This window comes from Eretmochelys imbricata, chromosome 1 (assembly GCF_965152235.1).
Source record: "Eretmochelys imbricata isolate rEreImb1 chromosome 1, rEreImb1.hap1, whole genome shotgun sequence".
NCBI classification, from domain to species: domain Eukaryota; kingdom Metazoa; phylum Chordata; order Testudines; family Cheloniidae; genus Eretmochelys; species Eretmochelys imbricata.
The window spans coordinates 22,172,839-22,196,761 of record NC_135572.1 but is presented as its reverse complement, the minus strand read 5'-3'; the positions used below and the strand labels follow the sequence as shown (position 1 = coordinate 22,196,761).

Below are 23,923 nucleotides of genomic sequence, written 5' to 3'. Positions count from 1 at the left end.
AATAAGGATACAATACCATTAAGGGGCGCAGATGACACTGGTGGCTCAAGTGGTTTGTTAATTTCAGCAGAGCACAGAGATGAAGTTACAACTGTAAATCATGCTTGTTATGGGGTCATATTATTTAATATAGTATCTAATTCATAAAAAGCAATATTCCAGTCTAGTCTTTCTTTCCCACTCCATCCATCTGATGTAGCTTTTTTATAGTCCCCTTCTCCCTTTTTCCTCATTTCTGTCAGCCTGCTGTAGGTATTATTGTGGTTTACCTGATTTGGCTGCTTCCTTCCTCTAACTGTAAATAGACTTAAAAAATTAAAAAATTGAATTACTGTGCTACTGGGCAAATACACCATCAACTCCACAGCAGCTGCAATGTGAATTTGAAAGCTAATGGCCAAGATTTTGGAGATGACTCGTGTTTTTGGGTGTCTCTGTTTTTGAGTATCCAATATTGAATCACTATGAAGGAGCCTGATTTTCTTAAATTGGTGAGCATCTACCCTTGGGAAATCAGGAACTGTTAAAGTGGGAACCAAAAAACAGAGATACTTGACATCTCTGTGAACTTTGGCCAAGGTTTTCAAATATCCCTTCTCTAGTTTCTTGTTTCAACAGTCCTTTCCTGTGTGAAATTTTTAAAGCTATTTAGGAATTGCTGCTGTGCTCAGTAAAGGACTATACTGATTACAAAGTTAGCAGCTGGCTCTGGACATAGGATGCTTCTTAGAGATTCAAGGGTTTATTACGCAGAACCTGAGTCATAATTCACATAGCCTAATAAAGCACTGTAAGGTCCTTGGCGCAAGATGTATGTCTTCCCCTGTGTTTTTGTACATTAGCAAATAAGTGAATGCCATCCTAATCACTAGTCAACACTGCTAATAGCTCATGTATAGTAATCTCCATTTTTGAATGAGAAAATAACAGCACTCTTCTGCAGTTCTTCATTAACACAAAAACCATTTTCTTTAATACTGTAAGGTCCAAACTAAAAAAATGAAGATGTAATTCTTATGATTATTTCTCCAGTGTTAAAAATGATTAGAAAGAATTTGATCTGTCAAAACTAGTTTTATGCTTTCGGTTTTGTACTAAATAGTCTGTATGAAATATTAATGCTCAGGATCAGTTTGAATTCAGCAGCGTAGATGAGGTATTACTGCTTAGTTGGAAACTTGGACTCTTTCGTTATTAGGATGATCAGCTTAGTCCCTTTCTTCATTTTGACCCTTTTAGAGTTGAGGCACTAATTCACGACCCCGAATTCATTCATTTACCGAATGAACTGTAGTCTCTTTGTATTCACTTGTGGACATCTAAGACAAGGTCATCATTCCCTCAAATGTATTTGTTGCTATGATTTGACACTTGTTTTCTGAACTTTTCTTTTCTTAGCTTTATGGATGGATGGTGAGCAGTTTTCTGTTGATAGTCAGACTTAGGCTGGAATTTTCCAAGCACTAAGCACTGGTCTAAATGTGCTTCTACTGAAATGAATGGGAGTCTAACCCATGACCTCAGTGGTAGCAGAGGTAGGCCAGTGCTGATTGCTTTTGAAAATCCCTCCCTCAAAATTTAAGCTGTGTTGATTAGTTGTGACTGGACACAAGTGTTCCTATACTGACTGAAATTATTATATTCCTTCTAATAAGGAGGATGGCTTGAAAAAGTGACTGAGGGTTAAAATGTCTTGAGGAGAGGTGCTAGATCAGATTTCCTTTTTGGGCCAGATCTTGCAGTGGTGACATTCCTAGAAAAATTAGGATTTACTGGGTCGGTGGAGATTTTAATTTTCTTTTGTCAATCACTCAAATTGAAAATGTGGTCAAATCCTTGTCTGACTCCTTCAGCTGCCTCTGTGCCAGAGTTCTAGCAATGGGTTTTGAGAAACCTTTTTTTCCCATTGTGTAAGCATGGGTCTCAAGATCTCTTTCTTGAGTGGTAATAGCTAATTTAAACCCATCATTTTGTATGCATGGTTGGGATTATGTTTTCCAACGTGCATTACATTTGCATTTATCAACATTGAATTTCATTTGCCATTTTGTTGCCCAATCACCCAGTTTTGTGAGATCCCTTTGTAACTCTCTGCAGTCTGCTTTGGACTTAACTATCCTGAGTAATTTTGTATCATCTGCAAATTTTGCCACCTCACTGTTTACCCCTTTTTTCCAGATCATTTATGAATATGTTGAACAACACTGGTTCCAGTACAGAGCCCTGGGGACACCACTATTTACCTCTCTCCATTCTGAAAACTGACCGTTTATTCCTAATTCTATTTACCACTTCACAACATCCACTAAAAATGGAAATAGTGTGAAGCAGTAAAATATATGTGTGGTGCCCACTGACACTGAGCTTCGTAGTTTTTAATTAAAATATAATGCAGTATTTAATCCTAACAGACTGTCGTAGTTGTTCAATAACTGTATAATGCTTTATAGCAAAAGGCAAAAACTGTAACTTAGTGGATCAATGATATATAATGGCATTGAAGTTTTTTTTCCTACACAGTGCAGTAGAACCAAAATTTATAAGGTACCGTGTAAACACTTAAATGAATAACAATACATCCCTGTGAAATTTCTGCCACCTTCTGTCTATGGGCCCAATCCTGCTACCACAGTAACCAGCGGGAATCTTTCCATTTGATTTGTGTCAGTATGAGAGCAGAACTGGTTCAACTACTGATATTCTAAGTTCTTCAGTGCTGTACTGAAGCGACTGTATACTACTGTCCCCACTGGGTATGTGTGTGTGTGTGCAACAGGTTCTGCAGTCAGTCCTGATTTGGTATGAGAGAAACCACTGGAGCTGCTCAGAAATTTTCCAGTAGAATGATTTTCCAATGGATAATGCAGTTTCCGCAAAATCACAATTTTCCTCAGGAAAATTTACATTTTGTCATAAAAGTTTTATCTTTCCATCAGGTATATAGAAATGAAAGCTCCAGCTTTCCACTTCTTCACAGTTCATCTGGAGGGCTGACTGGGATCCCCTGGCTTCCAGGTTGCACCACAGCCTCGCTGGTGGGCTCCAAAGCTCGCCAGCCTCGCTTGCCCCTTGTTCCATCGGCTACTCAAAGAACTAGGTGGTTAGCTCCCCAGCTAGGTGGCTCCCATGCCTGCCCTGCTCTTGAGCTGTTTGCCTCCCCAGGCAGCTGACTCCTGAGGAGCCAGGCAGACGTCCTGCCAGGTGGACAGTCAGTAACCTCAAAAATTCTGTTTTGGTTCTCCCCAAATGGTATTTTCTTCCTTCCTGCAAAAAAAATCATTTTTTTTATTTTTTGTCCTGATTCATACAGAAAAAAATTCAAAATCTTTCACAGAAAGGGATTTCCATTTTCTGGCCAGCTCTAGAAACCATAGCTTGAGGATTACTAAAGTGGTTTCTGGTTATATATCATATTTAGGGTGCTAATAGCTTCACTATTTATAGGCAAGCATTGAAATAGCTGGTGAGCTCATAATTACATCTGCCACTATCCAGGAGGGGCAGTATCATTTTATAACACTCCTAGAAGCATAGCTTCCAGAAGGTTGTGCTTTTAAAAGTGATGTAACAATTCTATCCAGCCCCACAACTAAATTTCTGGGAGAGCCAATACTATGATTGAACTATATGTGACTTGTTTTAACAGTCAAAGTATCTGCGTTACTGTCAGCTTTATCTCATTCCCCCACTTCTCCTGGTTTGTATTGTTTAATTTAATGTCAAATCCAATACTACTGCTGAAGGTCAACTATTTTAATTTCGGTGATGCTAGTCAGTTCAGACTGGGGTGTCTATAATTGCCTTTATTATCGTACTTATTTGAAATAAAAGCTATTATCCAGTTTCTGTTTACATTGTGTATCCACAGTTCAGCTTGTGCTGAAAATTATTTGGTTTTGAAACAGTAGCTCTTAATAGTAAATGTCTGCAATAATCAATATCCCCCTCCATCTAAAATCCATTGGAAAAAAAATCCATAGTTAAAAGTTATAGAGATGCAGATTTCAAAATCTTTTGCTGAAAATTCTACATAGGAAACAATAAAAAATTATCATAGTGAACTATGATAAGAGCACTTTGATTTCATTTCTCAGTTGTTCTACTGCTACATTTTATATAAATAACAATTCGCATCTGAGTTGTTTTAAGTCACTTGAAAAATACAATCTGTTGTATTCATGCATTTTTTTAAAAGATGAATCCTTCCAAGTCTGTCTAGTTATAATCTGTTTTTAATGAGGAATAACATCTTATTAAACAGGAGACAAGATAATTGGTTTCTTCCCCTATTATCCAAAGAGAGAGAGCACAAGGATCAGTAAATATGAGAGATGCATAGGAATACCTCACAGTAATTTCAGTAATCTGGTAATTAGTTCTGGGTCATCCATTATATCTTAATTGTGACTACCCATTTTCGTAAGAACAAGAGAATCAGCAAGTAGAGTCATATTTCTTTAACAAATACTTCTCTTTATTCTTCCTTGTCCATACAGTCATTCCCAGCACAGCACTGCAACACGTCCACCCGCAATGAGCTTACAACGAACCATTTCTCTGGAAGGGTAAGACTGTTCTCTGTCTCTTGAGGTGCTTCATATGAAAGTTGAGGTTTTTTTTCTCTCTCTCTCTCTCTCTAACTATACACTGCCATGGCTACATTTACCAGATTGAAGGGGGAAAAAATCTATCTGATCCAGTACTAATACCAGATGAAATACCCAAATTCTTCACGTTGGAAGGTATGGCACTCCCCTTCTGTGCCTTCCAGCAGGGATCTACTGTTACATGGGGTTTAGAATGCAAGAACAAACCTACTGTGCATTTTTTGGAATTGGTTCATGGTGGAGCAGAAGGTTGATGGTGCATTGGGCCACACTCTTTAATAGCATGCCTTTCCCTCTCAGGCACCCAAACTCAGTTAACGGGACTTTAATGGAGGCAACATGGGGTGTTATTGCAGATCCTTTGGCCCAGTCACATGTGCAAATATCCCCAGTAGCATTAACATGCCTGCTTCCCCCCTGGTAGCTGAGTTTTATGGCTGCAGGGGCACCAGCTAGGTGGGGTGTCCAGGCTGTCGGAACCAGGCGCCAATGTGTAAATGCAAATAGTGTTGCTGTGGAGGGCAAAGGTCTTCTGTAGCTTTCCTGAAATCCTTGAAGCTCTTGGAGGATCTGCAGAAAAAAATAACATCAGGAAAAGAATTGGTAAAAGCTGCTGATATGCAACAGAAAAGTACAATTTTGTGGTGGTTTTACTAAGGAGCTTTGAACCTGTCAAGCTGGAGTGGATCAGACAGTGGTAGTATCCACTTTCCAAAGTGTAGGTTGACAGGCAAGTTTCTGAGTTCCCTGCATGCATATTTTAATTATTATTATTGATAATCATGTTTATCACAGTAGTACCTAGTGACCAACCAAGATCTGGGACCCTTTGTGCTAGGCATTATACAGACATAGAATAGCAGAGAGTCCTTGTCTTGATAAAATAATCCCATAAACCAGACAGATACAGAGTGGGGGAAAGAGATAAAAGATAAAAACAGAGTGAACAATGTTAGGACAGCAAATAGCATGTTAGCCCCAAGGCTATTATTTGTTTTGGTTTATTGGCAGGTGAGATATGGTGTAGTTATCAGGGATTGTTGGGGGTTGGTTTACATTTTTTGGTGTGGTCCATTTAATTTTTTCTCTCATTGCTTTGTTTGTACCAATGTGCTACAGAGATTAATTTGAACACCATTGCTGCAGTGAAAAATTGCATAGAAAAAAAGCTCATTTGTTTATTTTAAAATCAGTGAAGCTTAATTAAAAACTTTTTGACTGATTATATATAGTGAGCATCAAGTTCAATATTTCTGATGGACATATCCTATGTAACACTCAGAACACTTAATCTGTCATGGAAGTAATCTGAATGCCATCACTTGAGTTCACTTCACTTGCCTCAAGTTAACATGTACATGTTAAAACAGAAACATATTTCACACTAATCAAGGAAATTCTTACTGATGTCTGATTCTAACCCATGTTAACCATATTATTGTATGGGTGAGTTTCTTTCAGTGTAACAAATTATTCCCAAAGCTGAATACACTAATTCTGGAGATAGAACAAGAGCTGTTTGATATAGAAAAATCATCCAATGCTTGTGTGTGAGTGTAATTTGATTGTAAAAATGCAGATCTGCATATACAGATGGCTAAATTTTCACAAAACTAATGGGGGGAAGATGATTCATTCACAACCAGAGTCAACCGCTTTCATGTCTTTAATAATATCAGAACAACTGACAGTTATATGGAGTGCTTGGATTTTGGTTGCACTGGCTTGTTTAGGAGGGTTAGTTTTAATTTTAGTTTTGATTGTCCCCTCTGATTCATTGTGTGTAAAATTCCATTACTGCAAAAAAGGCCTAGAGCAAAAAAGTATAACATGATCCAATAAGCAAGCAATGCCTCTCCTTTTTTGTTTGTTTGTTTATACTTTCAGAATTAAGTCTATGTCAGACTATGAGAGCTAGGGAAACTTGCCATTTCCTCCTCCTCTCATTCCCCCATTCACTAACGCTTCCTTCCCCCATAGCATGCATACACAAATCTACATTTATTTTGGATTTGGATACAAAACAGTGCTCTAATTGGTGTTGGGTTGGGGGAAGACTCCTCAATACTAGGTCCTGAGCTGGATCAAGGTAGTCTGGGACCCTACATACAACAGGATACAGGGTTTGCAATGGCTTCACCCTACAATCAGGGTGACAGTGGCTGAGCCCCTCCCAGAGAGGTGGAGGTGGCAGAATAGACTTCCCTTCTCCTTCCCAAGCTTTTTGAATGGCTGATGCAGAGGATTTTGCAATTGGCTGAAAGTTCATGCAGATAGACTGATATTAATTTCCAAACCACAACAATGAACATAAGAATATAAGAATGGCTATATGGAGTCAGAGCAAAGGTCCATCTAGTCCAGTATCTTGTTTTCTGACAGTGGCCAATGCCAGGTGCTTCAGAGGGGATGAACAGAACAGGTAATCATCAAATGATCCACTCCTTGTTGCCTATTCCCAGCTTCTGGCAAACAGAGGCTAGGCACACCATCCCTGCTTATTCTGGCTAATAGCCATAGATGGATCTATCCTCCATGAACTTACCTAGTGCTTTTCTGAACCCTGTTATAGTCTTGGCCTTCACAACATCCTCTGGCAAGGAGTTCCACAGGTTGACTGTGTGAATATGTGAAATAAGAATGTGGGAAATAAACAGGAAGAGCTGAAATTATTAGTACTTAAGCTAAATCATGACTTAACTGGCATCACAGAGACATGGTGGGATACATCTCATGACTGGACTGGACTTGGTATAGAGGGGTTTAGCTTGTTCAGGAAGGACAGGCAAGGGAAAAAAGGAGATGATGCATTGTATATCAAGATATATATAATTGTTGAGAGGTCCAGAAGGAGGTGAGATGCAGACCAGCTGAAAATATCTGGGTGAAAATATTAGGGGAAAAACAGGGGGATATCATAGGTGCGGTTTACTACAGGCCACCAAATCAGGAGTATGAGCTGGATGAGGCATTTCTAAAATAAATCACAGAAATATCCAAAACACAAGACTTGTTAATAATGAGAGACTTTAACTACCCAGACATCAGTTGGATAAGTAACACAGCAAAACACAAAATGTCCAGTAAGTTCTTGGAATATATAAGGGACAACGTTTTGATACAGACTGTAAAGGAAGTAACCAGGGGACAGCCATTTTAGACTTGATTCTGACCAACAGGGAGGAATTAGTTGCGAATCTGAAGGATGAAGGCAATTTGGGTAGAAGTAATTATGACATGATAGATTTAATGATTCTAAGGAAATGAAGTAGTGAGAATAGAAGAATAAGGACAATAAACTTCAAAAAAGCAGACTTTAACAGACTCAGAGAACTAGTAGGTAAGGTGCCAAGTGAAGAAAAATAAGGGAAAAAGGAGTGCAGGAGAGCTGGCAATTTCCCAGAGACAATATTAAAACTGCAAGAGCAAACTATCCTGATGCAAAGGAAAGGTAAGAAGAACAGTAATAGGCCTATTCAGGCCAAAGAGTCTGTATCAAGAGCTCTTTACCTGAAAATCAAAAAGTAATCTTACAAAAAGCGGAAATATGGGCAAATTACCAAGGAGTACAAAAGAATAACACAAGCATGTAGGGACAAAATAAGGAAGGCTAAGGCACAAAATTATTTACATCTAGCAAAACTTGCAGACATATCACCACTGTTACAATGATCACATCCCCCACAACACACCTTTCAAGATCCATGGGTCCTATACATGCCTATCACAATATATGGTATACCTCATCCAGTGCACTAAATGGCCCAATAAAAACTATGTGAGTCAAACCAAAGAACCACTATGCTCTCGGATGAACTCATACAGGAAAATGATAAAAGACCCTATCATTTGTGGGTGAACACTTTTCACAAAGTGATCACTCTATATCTGATTTATCAGTCCTCATCTTCAAAGGAAACCTGCATAATACTTTAAAAGACAAGCCTGGGAGTTTAAATTCATAACTCTGCCAGATGCTAATAACCATGGACTGAACAGACACACTAGATGTATGGCTTATTACAACAATCTGTAACCCATTAACCCCACCTTTTTTGTCTTATGTCTGCAGAAGTTTTAACAGGCCGTTTTACCTTGAATGGTCCCTTACAATATGTGCTAGTTTCTTACGCTAAACAATTTGTTCCACCTTGCATTTAGCTGTGACACTCGTAGTACTCTCCCAGGCCTGACGAAGAGCTGTGCGTGGTTTGAAAGTTTGTCTCTCACCAACAGAAGATGGTCCAATAAAAAATATTATTGTCTCACTCACCTTGTGTCTCTAATCAATTTGTAAGCACCTAGAGGTTAACAGGGATATAGGTAATAGTCAAAATGGATTTGTAAAGAACACATCATACCACACCAACCTAATTACCTTCTTTGACAGGGTTACTGGACTAGTGGATGGGAGGAAGTTGTAAATGTTTTATCCCTTCATGTTAATAAGGCTTTTCTGATACAGACCCACATGACATTCTCATAAGCAAACTAGGGAGAAGTGGTCTAGGTTAAATTAATAAAAGGTAGGTGCAAAACTGGTTGAAAGTCAAAGAGTAGTTATTAACCGTTCACTTTCAAACTGGGCGTATGCATCTAATGGATCCCACGTGTGTTTGTCCTGGGTCCGGCACTATTTGATATTTTTATTAACAAATTGGATGTTGGAGTGGAGAGTATGTTTTTATAATTTGCAGATGATACCAAACTGGGAAGGTTTACAAGCACTTTGGAGGTCAGGATTAGAATTCAAAATGACCTCGACAAATTGGAGAATTGGTCTGAAATCAACAAGATAACTTTTTTTTAAAAAAGTGCAAAATTCTACGCTTAGGAAGGAAAAAACAAACGCACAGCTACAAATTGGTAAATAACTGGGTAGGCACTAATACTGCTGAAAAGGATCTGGGGGTTATAGTGGATCACAAATTGAATATGAGTCAACAATGTGATACTGAGCTACATGGACCTTTGGTCTGACCCTATATTGCCATTCTGATGTTCACTGTTGTGGTCTGGAAATTAATATCAGTCTATCTGCATGAACTTTCAGCCAATTGCAAAATCCTCTGTATCAGCCATACAAAAAGCTTGGGAAGGAGAAGGGAGGGCCATCCTGCCACCTCCACCTCTCTGGGAGGGGCTCAGCCACTGTCACCTTGATTGTGGGGTTAAGCCATTGCAAACCCTGTAGCCTGTTGTATGTAGGTATGACTTTATATTGACTTTTATGCTGACTTCATTTCTGAACTCCAAAATCTTCAAAATATCTTGTGTAATATGCCCCAAAACATTAAATCAGTCTATCAATCACTCAGTCAGGGTTTCTACTACAAACCTAGCTTCAACCACAGAGACCAGTATAGCACAAATTGTGTTAAATGATGTGCACATGAAGTACTTTGGCTTAAGTGCATGTAATCATTTTTCTGTCTCTTGGGCAGCCCCACTGACTTTAGCATTCTTCTGTTTTGTCCTTGTGATAGGAATTCAGCCACTGATTGCTACTCATAACTTGAAAAATGAAGGCGGGTGGGAAGGAATACTGTCATATGATTTAAACACCTTATAAATCTCACGTTGGAGTTTTTGGTTTTCTTTGAAAGGTGAAGCTGGTCTGTTTTCACCACCAAGCCTGACCTTTATCTTAAGTTCTGGTATGTCTACTGGATCTGGAAGACTGACCAAATCAGTATAAAGTCATGCGTTTGTAATCAAGAAATGCCAAAACAGCAGGAATCAAATGATTAAGAGTAAAGAACTCATTACAAGCATAATGAATAGATACAGTAGATAAGATGAATTTTCTAAATGTTACACAATAAATTATTATGGCACAAATGGCTGGATGGTATAAGAGTTTGTATGTCAAAATCTGTATATTTAATAAAATGGAACCCAAACAGCAAAATAATGATCATTTTCCTAAGCTACTTGTTAGTATATATTAATGTAACAAGAATGTCCCACATTTTATCAATACATTTGTCCAATGTAGGAATGCCAAAGTTACAGTGCTGGGCTGCAATAATGAATCTGGCAGCAATTAGTAAGAAGGTGGTTTATCTTGTTTGTATTTTAGTAGTATTCAGAGGTCCCAGTCAATGAATTGGAAGAGCGGGGCCTGGAGAAAGAGATAACAGTAAAATGAACACATTAAGCAAAACAACCAGCAGGCTCACCTTGCCACCTGCCTAACCATTGTTAGACTGCAGTGTTTTGTAAGCATCACAAAAGAGGGATATGAAGGAGAATGATGGTGGCTTTTCAGCTTTTGATGGGATGATCATGTCAAACGTAAGGATGACAGAAAAGAGCAAAGGTCATTTAAGGGAGAAGTGAACAAAATGTGATAGAAACTGACATTGCCGGTGGAGCAAAGGCAGAGGTTCATATGGTGAGAAAATACTAGATTGGATAACTGGGTCACTAAATTACAGTAAAACAGAAGTACAAATGATATAAAAGAAACTTTAAATATACTTAAGTTTCCCTTCATCGGGATTTTGAGATTTTTTTTACATACCTATATATCTATATTTCATATCAAAGCTGCAACCTTTATAAATTTTAATTTGTTCTCTCATGACGAAAGAGATGTTATAAACATCCTACATACGGCGCGGTCTTAGTTTATCCTTGTTTTCCCATGTTAAGGTGAATGCTGTCTCAATTGAAATTACCTTTTTCAGGTCATAGAATCATAGAATATCAGGGTTGGAAGGGACCTCAGGAGCTCATCTAGTCCAACCACCTGCTCAAAGCAGGACCAATCCCCAATTTTTGCCCCAGATCCTAAATGGCCCCCTCAAGGACTGAAATAATAACCCTGGGTTTAGCAGGCTATCCCTCCCTTCAAGGTCTTTCCTGTGTTGGTTCCCTTTGTCTGTCTGAAATAAAAGTACAAAGTGATATATTAAAATTTGTTAGAGCAGGAAAAGATGTGAAATAAAATTGGAATGATTACGTCCAAAGGGTTGGCAGTCTGAAATTAACTAGTTGAGGCTATCTGGCCATTGACTCTATGAAGACAGACCCCTGTGCCTGCATGGAGTCCTATTAACCCTGCTTTGAGTAGTGAATTATTTAAGGAAGCCAGTATTATCTAGTGGTTAAGTGCACTGGACTTGGACAAATGAGGCCTGCCACTGTTTGACACTTGGCCAAGTAATTGTACCTCTGTTTTCCCTTCCAATCTTTTCCTGTCTTGTCTATTTAGATTATAAACACTCTGGGGAAGGGACTGTCACTCACTATGTGCATGCCACAACAGGACCTTGATTTTGGTTAGGGCCTCTAGGTGTTACTGTGATACAGATAACAACGTAATAATTAATTTCCTCATGGGTTTTCTGTGGTGGTCATCACCATAGTATCAGAGTGTCACATATATCAATGATGGGTCCTCTCAATACCATTATGAGGTAAATGGTTTATTTACAAACAGGAACTGGGGCACAGGGAGATCAAGGTCAGATTTCTCAAAAATCTCTACTAATTTGGGGGACCTTGTTGATTAGTGTCCACCACCATACGACATTGCCAAGCCTCCAGGATTGGCCTGGAGTCTCCAGGAATTAAAGATTAATCTTTAATTCAAGATGATGTCATGTGATGAAATATCCAGGAATATATCCAACCAAAATTGTCAACCCTAGGCCTAGGGCCTGACTTTTCAGAGTTTTTAACACCTCTTTGAAATTTTAAAACACTGTTATTAACTAACTAATCCTCTCAACACTCCTGAGAGGTAGGTAGATAAGTATTATTACAAGGTATTATTGCAAAGAAAATACTGAAATTGGTGATATACAAAATGTGCAGCCAAATGCACAAAATAAGCAAATTAAAAACAAGCATTTTTTCACTAAGTTTTTTTCAGTTACAGTCATCCTTAGAAATTACTTTTCTTCATAACAATACATATATCTTGCCAACTTTTTAGTCTCTGGTTTTTAATCCATACTTGCTGTGAATTTATGTACCTATGATAAGTAAAATTATGGGGACTCCCAGATTTTTTGGAGCATCATTCTGTTGGCTATAATAAGAGACTAGTATTATGTTTGAAATATGGTAAGTACAAACCTTTCAGATAGAAGTGTGATTTTTCAAATTGTCGGTGCCTCTTTAGTAGAAAACGAAAGTTAAAAAAAAAAATTAAAAGAAAACAAGTTTGCCCTGATATTTTATTTGTCTCTTTATACCAAAACCATGACTTACCTGGTAAGAGTGAAAAATTGGTTTGTTATGCAGGATACAATTTTCAGAAGCACCCATTGGAATATATGCTCCTAAATTATTTGGACACTTTTGAAAATTTTACTAGCAGCATTTTATTACTATATACTTATTTTAAAATATTCATTTAATAATATCTAGCTCTTATTTAGCTCTGCAAATGTGTACAATGCTTTACAGTACATAAATATGACACAATCCCTGTTGTGAAAACCTAGTCTATCTTTTAAGCTATCAAAATAGACATGTTTGTAACTCAGTGGAAGAAATGCTTTGGATCACTTATGAGGATTACAACTCTTTGCTTGCCTATTCCTCCCCATCGTGATTTCTGTCAATCTAGTTGTGTCTCTTTGTTTCCTCCCTCTGCGTCTGCTCCTTTTGTCTTTTCCTTCTTTTTCCCTTCTCTTTTCTTTCCCATCTCTCCTGCACACACTCCTTTATCCAGTTCTCTCCTTTCAGTCCTTCATTTCCTCTCTTTCTCTCGTTTTTGCTTCTCTCTCTCAGATTGTGATTTTTTTTCTCTTCATTCTCCCTGCCTAATTCATGGTTAGTGTCTCCGCTGCTCTGCTTTATCTGTATTCTGGTACAAAGCAGCAGCAGGGCAGAGAACATGAAAAGTGCTCAGAGGTTGCACTGGCACCTAGAATCACACTTTCAGCCTCATGTATCTAAAAAAAAAAATTACATGTGCTATCTAATGGAAAAGAGAGAGAGAGGGGAACGTATTTCAAAAACATTGAAAAAACATGTTTCAGAATAGCAGCCATGTTAGTCTGTATTCACAAAAAGAAAAGGAGTACTTGTGACACCTTAGAGACTAACCAATTTATTTGAGCTTCAGCTTTTGTGAGCTACAGCTCACTACATCGGATGCTTTCAGTGGAAGATACAGTGGGGAGATTTATATACACAGAGAACATGAAAGAATGGTGTTACCATGCACACTCTAACGAGAGTGATCAGTTAAGATGAGCTATTACCAGCAGGAGAGCAGGGGGGAAAAAACCTTTTGTAGTGAAACTTCCCTCTGGCTGGACTTTACAAAAACTAGACAAGCCATTTACAACACACACTTTGCTTCTCTACAAAAGAAAAAGGACACTAAACTATCAAAACTACTACATGCCACAAGGGGCCACAACAGTGGTTCCCTTAACCCACCCAGCAATATTGTTAATCTATCCAACTATAGTCTTAGCCCAGCAGAAGAATCTGTCCTATCTTGGGGCCTCTCCTTCTACCCCTCCACCCCCACGAACATGATACAGTTCTGTGGTGACCTAGAATCCTATTTTCGACGTCTCTGACTCAAGGAATATTTCCAACACACCTCTGAACAACATACTAACCCACAGAGACCTTCCTACCAAGACTACAAAAAGAAGGATTCTGGGTGGACTCCTCCTGATGGTCGAAACAACAGACTGGACTTCTACATAGAGTGCGTCTGCTGATGTGCACGGACTGAAATTGTGGAAAAGCAGCATCACTTGCCCCATAACCTCAGCCGTGCAGAACACAATGCCATCCACGGCCTCAGAAACAACTCTGACATCGTAATCAAAAAGACTGACAAAGGAGATGCTGTCGTCATCATGAATAGGTCGGAATATGAACAAGAGGCTGCTAGACAGCTCTCCAACACCACTTTCTACAAGCCATTACCCTCTGACCCCACTGTGGGTTACCAAAAGAAACTACAGGATTTGCTCAAGAAACTCCCTGAAAAAGCACAAGAACAAATCCGCACAGACACACCCCTAGAACTCCGACCAGGGATATTCTATCTGCTAACCAAGATCCATAAACCTGGAAATCCTGGACGCCCCATCATCTCAGGCATTGGCATCCTGACAGCAGGATTGTCTGGCTATGTAGACTCCCCCCTCAGGCCCTACACTACCAGCACTCCCAGCTATCTTCGAGACACCACTGACTTCCTGAGGAAACTACAATCCATCGGTGATCTTCCTGATAACACCATCCTGGCCACTATGGATGTAGAAGCCCTCTACACCAACATTCCACACAAAGATGGACTACAAGCCGTCAAGAACAGTATCCCTGATAATGTCACGGCAAGCCTGGTGGCTGAACTTTGTGACTTTCTCCTCACCCATAACTATTTCACATTTGGGGACAATGTATACCTTCAAATCAGCGACACTGCTATGGGTACCCGCATGGCCCCACAGTATGCCAACATTTTTATGGCTCAGAACCATGCTTCCTCAGCTCTTGTCCCCTAATGCCCCTTCTCTACTTGCGCTACATTGATGACATCATCATCTGGACCCATGGAAAGAAGCCCTTGAGGAATTCCACCAGGATTTCAACAATTTCCATCCCACCATCAACCTCAGCTTGGACCAGTCCACACAAGAGATCCACTTCCTGGACACTATGGTGCTAATAAGCGATGGTCACATAAACACCACCCTATACCGGATACCTACTGACCACTATTCCTACCTACATGCCTCCAGCTTTCATCCAGACCACACCACATGATCCATTGTCTACAGCCAAGCTCTACGATACAACCACATTTGCTCCAACCCCTCAAACAGAGACAAACACCTATAAGATCTCTATCAAGCATTCTTATAGTACCCACCTGCTGAAGTGAAGAAACAGACTGACAGAGCCAGAAGAGTACCCAGAAGTCACCTACAGGACAGGCCCAACAAAGAAAATAACAGAATGCCACTAGCCATCACCTTCAGCCCCCAACTAAAACCTCTCCAACTCATCATCAAGGATCTACAACCTATCTTGAAGGACGACCCATCACTCTCACACATCTTGGGAGACAGGCCAGGCCTTGCTTACAGACAGCCCCCCAGCCTGAAGCAAATACTCACCAGCAACTACACACCACACAACAGAACCACTAACCCAGGAACCTATCCTTGCAACAAAGCCCGTTGCCAACTGTGTCCACATATCTATTCAGGGGACACCACCATAGGGCCTAATCGCATCAGCCACACTATCAGAGGCTCGTTCACCTGTACATCTACCAATGTGATATATGCCATCATGTGCCAGCAATGCCCCTCTGCCAGGTACATTGGTCAAACTGAACAGTCTCTACGTAAAAGAATAAATGGACACAAATCAGATGTCAAGAATTATAACATACAAAAACCAGTCGGAGAACATTTCAGTCTCTTCGGTCACTCGATTACAGACCTAAAAGTTCAAAAACAGACTCCAACGAGAGACTGCTGAATTGGAATTAATTTGCAAACTGGATACAATTAACTTAGGCTTGCATAAAGACTGGGAGTGGATATGTCATTATACAAAGTAAAACTATTTCCCCATGTTTATTCCCCCTCCACCCCCCACTGTTCCTCAGACATTCTTGTCAACTGCTGAAAATGGCCCACCTTGATTATCACTACAAAAGGTTCCCTCTCCCCCCCCCCCCCCGCTCTCCTGCTGGTAATAGCTCACCTTAAGTGATTACTCTTGTTACAGTGTGTATGGTAACACCCATTGTTTCATGTTCTGTATGTATATAAATCTCCCCACTGTATTTTCCACTGAATGCGTCCGATGAAGTGAGCTGTAGCTCATGAAAGCTTATGCGCAAATAAATTTGTTAGTCTCTGAGGTGCCACAAGTATTCCTTTTCTTTTTATTGAAAAAACAGGTGTCTGATCTTTTGTGTGGCTTTACAATAGCTCGATAGCCCCATCTAGTGTCTGAATATAATATGATTTTTAAATATCAATCTGTTACTTATTTGAGCATGAGCTTTCGTGAGCTACAGCTCACTTCATCAGATGCATACCGTGGAAACTGCAGCAGACTTTATATATACACAGAGAATATGAAACAATACCTCCTCCCACCCCACTGTCCTGCTGGTAATAGCTTATCTAAAGTGAGCATCAGGTTAGGCCATTTCCAGCACAAATCCAGGTTTTCTCACCCTCCACCCCCCCACACAAATTCACTCTCCTGCTGGTGATAGCCCATTCAAAGTGACAACTCTTTACACAATGTGCATGATAATGAAGTTAGGCCATTTCCTGAACAAATCCAGGTTCTCTCACTCCCTCACCCCCCTCCAAAAATCCACCCCAATACACACACAGACTCACTCTCCTGCTGGTAATAGCTCATCCAAACTGACCACTCTCCAAGTTTAAAACCAAGTTAAACCAGAACATCTGGGGGGGGGGGGTAGGAAAAAACAAGAGGAAATAGGCTACCTTGCATAATGACTTAGCCACTCCCAGTCTCTATTTAAGCCTAAATTAATAGTATCCAATTTGCAAATGCCACCAACAACCAAATACCACACAACAGAACCACTAACCCAGGAACTTATCCTTGCAACAAAGCCCGTTGCCAATTGTGCCCACATATCTATTCAGGGGACACCATCACAGGGCCTAATAACATCAGCCACACTATCAGAGGCTCGTTCACCTGCACATCCACCAATGTGATTTATGCCATCATGTGCCAGCAATGCCCCTCTGCCATGTACATTGGTCAAACTGGACAGTCTCTACGTAAAAGAATAAATGGACACAAATCAGATGTCAAGAATTATAACATTCATAAACCAGTCGGAGAACACTTCAATCTCTCTGGTCACGCAATCACAGACATGAAGGTCGCTATCTTAAAACAAAGAAACTTCAAATCCAGACTCCAGCGAGAAACTGCTGAATTGGAATTCATTTGCAAATTGGATACTATTAATTTAGGCTTAAATAGAGACTGGGAGTGGCTAAGTCATTATGCAAGGTAGCCTATTTCCTCTTGTTTTTTCCTACCCCCCCCCCAGATGTTCTGGTTTAACTTGGTTTTAAACTTGGAGAGTGGTCAGTTTGGATGAGCTATTACCAGCAGGAGAGTGAGTCTGTGTGTGTATGGGGGTGGATTTTTGGAGGGGGGTGAGGGAGTGAGAGAACCTGGATTTGTTCAGGAAATGGCCTAACTTCATTATCATGCACATTGTGTAAAGAGTTGTCACTTTGGATGGGCTATCACCAGCAGGAGAGTGAATTTTTTGTGGGGGGGTGGAGGGTGAGAAAACCTGGATTTGTGCTGGAAATGGCCTAACCTGATGCTCACTTTAGATAAGCTATTACCAGCAGGACAGTGGGGTGGGAGGAGGTATTGTTTCATATTCTCTGTGTATATATAAAGTCTGCTGCAGTTTCCACGGTATGCATCTGATGAAGTGAGCTGTAGCTCACGAAAGCTCATGCTCAAATAAATTGGTTAGTCTCTAAGGTGCCACAAGGACTCCTTTTCTTTTTGCGAATACAGACTAACACGGCTGTTACTCTGAAATCTGTTACTTGAAATTACTATCCCTTGCTTTCCTTTGGTTGTTGTGTTTCTGTAGGCAAATAGTACTTTCTGCTCGGCTTGTTTACTATAAGGAAAACTTACCATTTCTAAACTACTGTTTATTATTTCCGTTCATTAAAAATCCATTAAGCTTATTGTATATTTACCAGCACAATAGCCTCTTGTCTTGTTTCATTCTTTGAGGATCTCCGTTACTTACTATTAAGCAAATACCTGCATTCTACTCCGTTCTGTTTGAATTCTGTTCTTATAAAATATTAATAGAAGAGAGAGAGAGTGAAGTTTTCCTAATGTCGTTTTCCAGATGTTCTCCAAGTCCCCCTTGGACCATGACAACTGAAGCTCCTGTTCCCAGTTATCTTTAATCATCATTTCAAAAGAAGATAACTCTAAAATGAGCAATTTATATGCCAGATGAATAAAGTTAAATATGTCAGAAGCCAACCTTTAGTCCCTCCATATTTAACTCTTTCTTTGGAACTCGACTAAAGTGATGCTTGACTAGTCGCTTCCCACGTTATTAGCAACAGATAATCTCAAGTACATATTAAAACATAATACCTACTTGGTGCCTGGAATGTGGTCTGATGTTTAAAGCATAGAACTGAATTTAAGGTTTAAGGTTCAGTTTCCAGCCCTGTGACTGGCTCATTTATGTATTTATTTATTTAACCTTGGGCAAGTCACCCATTCTTCTTCTGCCTCAATTTAACTACTTAAGAGGAGTTGCTGTGAGGTTTAATTTATTATTGTTATAAAAGTGCTTTGCTGTCCTCTGATAAAAGACAATGTGTAGGTACCATGCATTGTTATTTGCTAAATCCATAATACCTACCAATTACTTGTGATATCTGAAAATTGGTTAGCATCCTTCATTTCCCATAATTTTTCCAATATCAATATTAGTGAATTTCCCCAAAGTAAAGTGCTTTATTATTGAGCCTCTTTCTAGGACTCTGCAAGATGCACTGAAACGGAACAAAATAGATTGCACGGAAGACTGAAAGCCAAGCACTCTTGTGTTCTAATCACAGCTCCTGACATTTTACCCATCACTGTTTGAGCTTTCTCAGAAGATAATCACCCAAGAACAAAATGTGAATTGTGCTGTCAAGAAGGCAGAATAACAAAACAGTGCTGTCAGGGTTGCAGTCATAAAGCTGCTGACTTGGTCAGATGGCATTGATTATTAACAGAGCCAGCTCTTTGTCAAACTGTATAGCTTAGTAGCCAGTAAATACCCAACTGTATTTACCTATTTTGGCTATAGTGTTGGGTGTTCACATTTGGATCCCCAAGCTGCCTGTCATATACACTAATACTAAACTGAACAGGGACTATGAGTCTGATTTCTCACCTGGATGCTGTATAGAAATGTTTGTTCAGCTTTACTGCATTTTTTCAATGTTAAATGTCCAAGTAAATAATAATACCTAGCTCTTATATAGCGCTTTTTATCAATAGATCTCTAAGTGCTTTACAAAGGAAGTAAACATCATTATCCCTGTTTTACAGATTGGGAAACTGAGGCACGGAGAGTTGAAATAACTTGCCCAAGATAACCAAGTAGGACCAGAGTTAGAGTTGGGACTAGAGCACTGGTCTTCCGAGGCCTAATCCAGTGTTCTAGCCATTAGCCAATACTATCTGTGTAAATGCCTGATATCTGAATCCATTTAAACCCAAAAGACCTGAATTATGTTAAATCTGACCTTCACGTGTCCATGGTAATGCTAAATTCATTGCTATGTAATCAATGAGTGGCAGCAACCCAAGAGAGAGAACCTTTATCTCTTTGTTCATTAGAAATACTTGACCTTTAGTATATAAACAATCCCCAGGATATAAAAAAACTGAACAACATGTAGCTTTTCTCAGAGCTCTATTTTGTGACCTGTTCTCTTACTACCCAATATAAAGAAAGAGATGGAAACTGGGAGGCCATGTAGAGCATGATTAATACCTCCCAGTAAGGGTTCAGTTTCCTTTATACGAAAACATTACAAAAAATGCTCCTTTGTTTTTGTCTGTTTTTAAAAATCAAACACAAGAATCAATCAGCAGGGAGGCAGTTTACTTGAAAATTATCATGAGACTAAGGTCACTGTATGATTGTCAGTAATGGGCCTTTATTCAGGCAAACTCCCACTAATTTCAATAGGAGTTCATTTCTAAAGACAGAGGCCCTGATTCTGCAATCACATCAACACCTGAGTAACATGACTCACTCGTGTAGTCCCATTAACTCCAATGGAATTACATACATGAGTAAAGCTAAGCACATATTTCAATGTTTGCAGGACTAGGGACAGATTGTAGCCTTCATGCTTTGAACCGGTCGTTTTGGTACGTTCGGATCTGAAAACGTTTGAGGACCAATCAGATAGTAGATTAAGTATATTAGCAAGTTTTGGAAGGAGATGCTTCCATACACTTTTACAAACTTAGTTGTCCACAGGATTGAAAATTGCTCGTTTCTACTGCAGTACATTGAAAAGCATATCACAGTTCTAGCCCTAAATTTAGTTTAGCAGCTAGTACAAGGGAGCAAGTGATTACATGAGGATGAACAAATGCAGCTGGCTTTAGGCAAGCTACAGTGTGGACAGTATTTTCAGTGAGTAACTTGTTACTGTGTTGCAGGCAGCCTTTAGGATTAATGTTTAGATTAGGTGAATCACAGAGCGACTGGACAGCTCAGAGGACTGTTAAAGGGATTTGGAGACTTTCACCTGCACACACTATACCTGTTCCGTGGTGTGACAGCGTGTACTTGACCCTCTGAGACCCCCTTCTGGAGGCCTCATGACTCTTCCACACCCCACCCCAGAAAAGGGCAGTGGAGAGGGACCTCCAAGCTGCCTAAAATGGCTGTGTGGGACACAGCGAATCAGGACCCAGCAGGCTAGTATAACAAGAGTTGCAGGGCCAGAGGGAGACCAGTTCCTTGCTGGAGCTGGAGGAGTGTGGTGGTGTGCTTGGCTAGCTGAGGGAGCTACAGGGCCTCAGGCACAGCAGTGCTGGCAGAAGCTGGAGGGAGCAAGAAGGAACCCTGGGTTGGAAGCTGGGACTCAACCAGGACAAGGCCCTGAGGTAAGGATGAAGAAGGGGTGGGGCTGTGGGGAAGTGGCCCAGGAAATCAGAGCAGCAGTGCAGCTTAGATAAAGGGTCATGGCAGATGGCTTCTATCTGCAGTGTCCCTGGGATTGGACCCAAAGTAGTGGGTGGACCTGGGTCTCCCTGTCACCATTAGCCACTGCGTGAAATGGCCTGGACTTAGAAGCACCCCAGAAGAGGAACTGAACCCTTTAGTGGCCCAGCAGCAGAGCTGGGGCCTGAAAGGCCCAGAGGGGGCGAGGACATTGCCTCCAGGAGGGAAGCCCTGGAGTACGGCTTGATACCAGGGCCGAGACCATTGATAGACTACAGGATTAATTAAGGACCTAAGCCCCAGGAGGGCTACAGGGCATGAAAGTTGAGGCTTACACACACTTGACCAGAGGGCACTCATGAGAGATGAGTACACGCTATCAGAGGTGGTGAACAGAGAATGTCAATTTCCAGGCTGATCGCTCTTGTACCTTTTTCCAGCCGCTTTAAAAGAATGATGGGAATAATTAAAAGAAGTATTTGGTTTGCAGGCACGATACAGAAAGCAACTACTTCTTTCACAGAAAGGGGTAGTTTGGGGATTTGATGCTTCATTTTCCCTTTCATATCCAATAGTATTGCTGTTGTAATATCAAGAAAATAAGTCACCAGTTAGGCTTGGGAATTCCTACAAGTTCATTCTACAGTTTTAGGGGATATGGTACTGAAGCGAAGGTAGAGGTGGAAGATCTGTGAAATAGATATTTTGATCCTTTGTAAATCAGAGGCTCTGAAACTGTGGTTCATTGCCATCTGGGGAGAAGTGGCTGATCACATGATGTTTTCAACTGAGGGAAATTGGACAGATGGGGAAGAACAAAAGTAGACAGTGTGTAAAATTTCCAAAAGCACCTAAGTGCCTTAGAAGTCCCTTTTAAGAAGGGACTTAGGCTGTGAAATTACTAAGAAGCTTTTGAAAATGTTATCCAATGTGGTTAATATTTTCCATAAAGAACAAAACACTGCACTGAAGTCAGATTGTGCCTCTGGATATTAGGGAGTCACAGATGGGAGGGGAGGTTATCCACAAAATAATCTCTCCACTAAAATATGAACCACACTGGAAGCATTTCAGAACTCATTTAGCATTGTTCCAAAGCCCCAAGAGCCTGAAGCTTTTATGAAAATGTATTATCATCCCATAAACTGGATAAACTGTATTTTAGATAATACTGGGTACAACTATCTGGAAGATACATTTTATTTTTCAAATGTTGGGTAGACTTTTTTAAGGAATGAAGTTCCTTTTAATATTGTTATGTGTTTTATTAACACAGTATTCAACACTAGGTTCTGCAAAGTACTGAGCACCACTTAATAAAATATGATTTGTATGTGTTTTTTATATATATATAAGGTGGTGTGGCCTAGTGGTTGGAGCTCTGGACTGGGAAATAGGAGACATAGGTTCTAGTTCTGACTCTGGCCTGCTGTGTGTCATTTCACTGCAGTGTGCCTCAGTTTCCCATCTGAAAAATGGGGATAATGATAGTAACCTCCTTTGTAAAGTGCTCTGAGCTCTACTCATGGAAAGTGCTATATAAGAGCTAGGTATTATTGATTGCATAATTTTGAGCAACTTTTGAAAACAGTAAAAATACCCATAGTCCGCTTGGGTGATAAAGCAGTTATGTGTGCCCACAGAATTGTATTCCTGACAAGGTCAAACCAGACTTTCTCGTAAGATTCTCTGCTTTCAACTTGGTGATATAAAACACTGATGTTACTTGATCCAGCTAGGGCAGAGTTGGACAAGCTTCCCTTTGTATGTACTATGTTTTTTCTCTGTTTGTTTTTAGGTTTTATTTTTAGCATGACCCAGAGCATAAAAGATGACACACTATAAAAATGTCGATTGTTTACCAATGCTATATATAGTATTGGTGTAAATAAATGTGTCAAATGTCTTATCGCAGAAATCCACCATTTATCTTAGTGAAATCCATTACAATGGGGTAAATTAATAGGTAGAAATGTTCAGTTGTCGTCTTGAAAAAAATAGGACACTATGCCTGTTCCCCAGTGAATACACTTATCTAATTTATTAATGGTTTTATTAGGTACTAGCCTGCTATTTTGTCTTAAAGAAAAAGTAATGTGACAGAGATGCTGAGTGGTGCATGTACGGTATCCGAATGGGTAAGCAATGCCATTTTGTTTCTATACAGGGAGCCTCGGAAAGTCATCCTTCACAAAGGCTCCACGGGACTTGGTTTTAACATTGTGGGAGGAGAAGATGGGGAAGGCATTTTCGTATCCTTCATCCTAGCAGGTGGCCCAGCAGATCTCAGTGGAGAGTTGCAGAGAGGAGATCAAATTTTATCTGTAAGTACCTGTCATTTTTGCTGGCCAATTACTAGTTCTTGTTGGTTGTCTTTTTGTGTGTTGTCGGTTGTCTTTTTGTGTGTTGGAAAACATAACCTTGGCTTTTCATTCGATGTTTCACCCATAGAACAAAAGAATGGACCCCTTCCCAGCCCCAAATAGTACCAGGAAGGGATTAAAATGTTCGGAAGATTATATTTTATTTTTTAGACCCCATGACATACACTGTACAGAATACATGGTGAGGTATGCTG

General features: G+C 40.0%; 1 protein-coding gene across 7 annotated transcripts in view; it reads left to right on the top strand.

The window, feature by feature from the left end:
* DLG2 (discs large MAGUK scaffold protein 2) overlaps window positions 1-23,923 on the top strand; it is a 1,498,860-nt gene that overhangs the window by 1,177,074 nt on the left and 297,863 nt on the right. For all 7 annotated transcript variants that reach the window (XM_077807758.1, XM_077807786.1, XM_077807801.1 and 4 more), the window contains 2 exons: window positions 4,497-4,565; window positions 23,513-23,669. In XM_077807758.1, coding sequence (XP_077663884.1) covers window positions 4,497-4,565; window positions 23,513-23,669 — 226 coding nt within the window. The remainder of the gene's footprint in view (window positions 1-4,496; window positions 4,566-23,512; window positions 23,670-23,923) is intronic.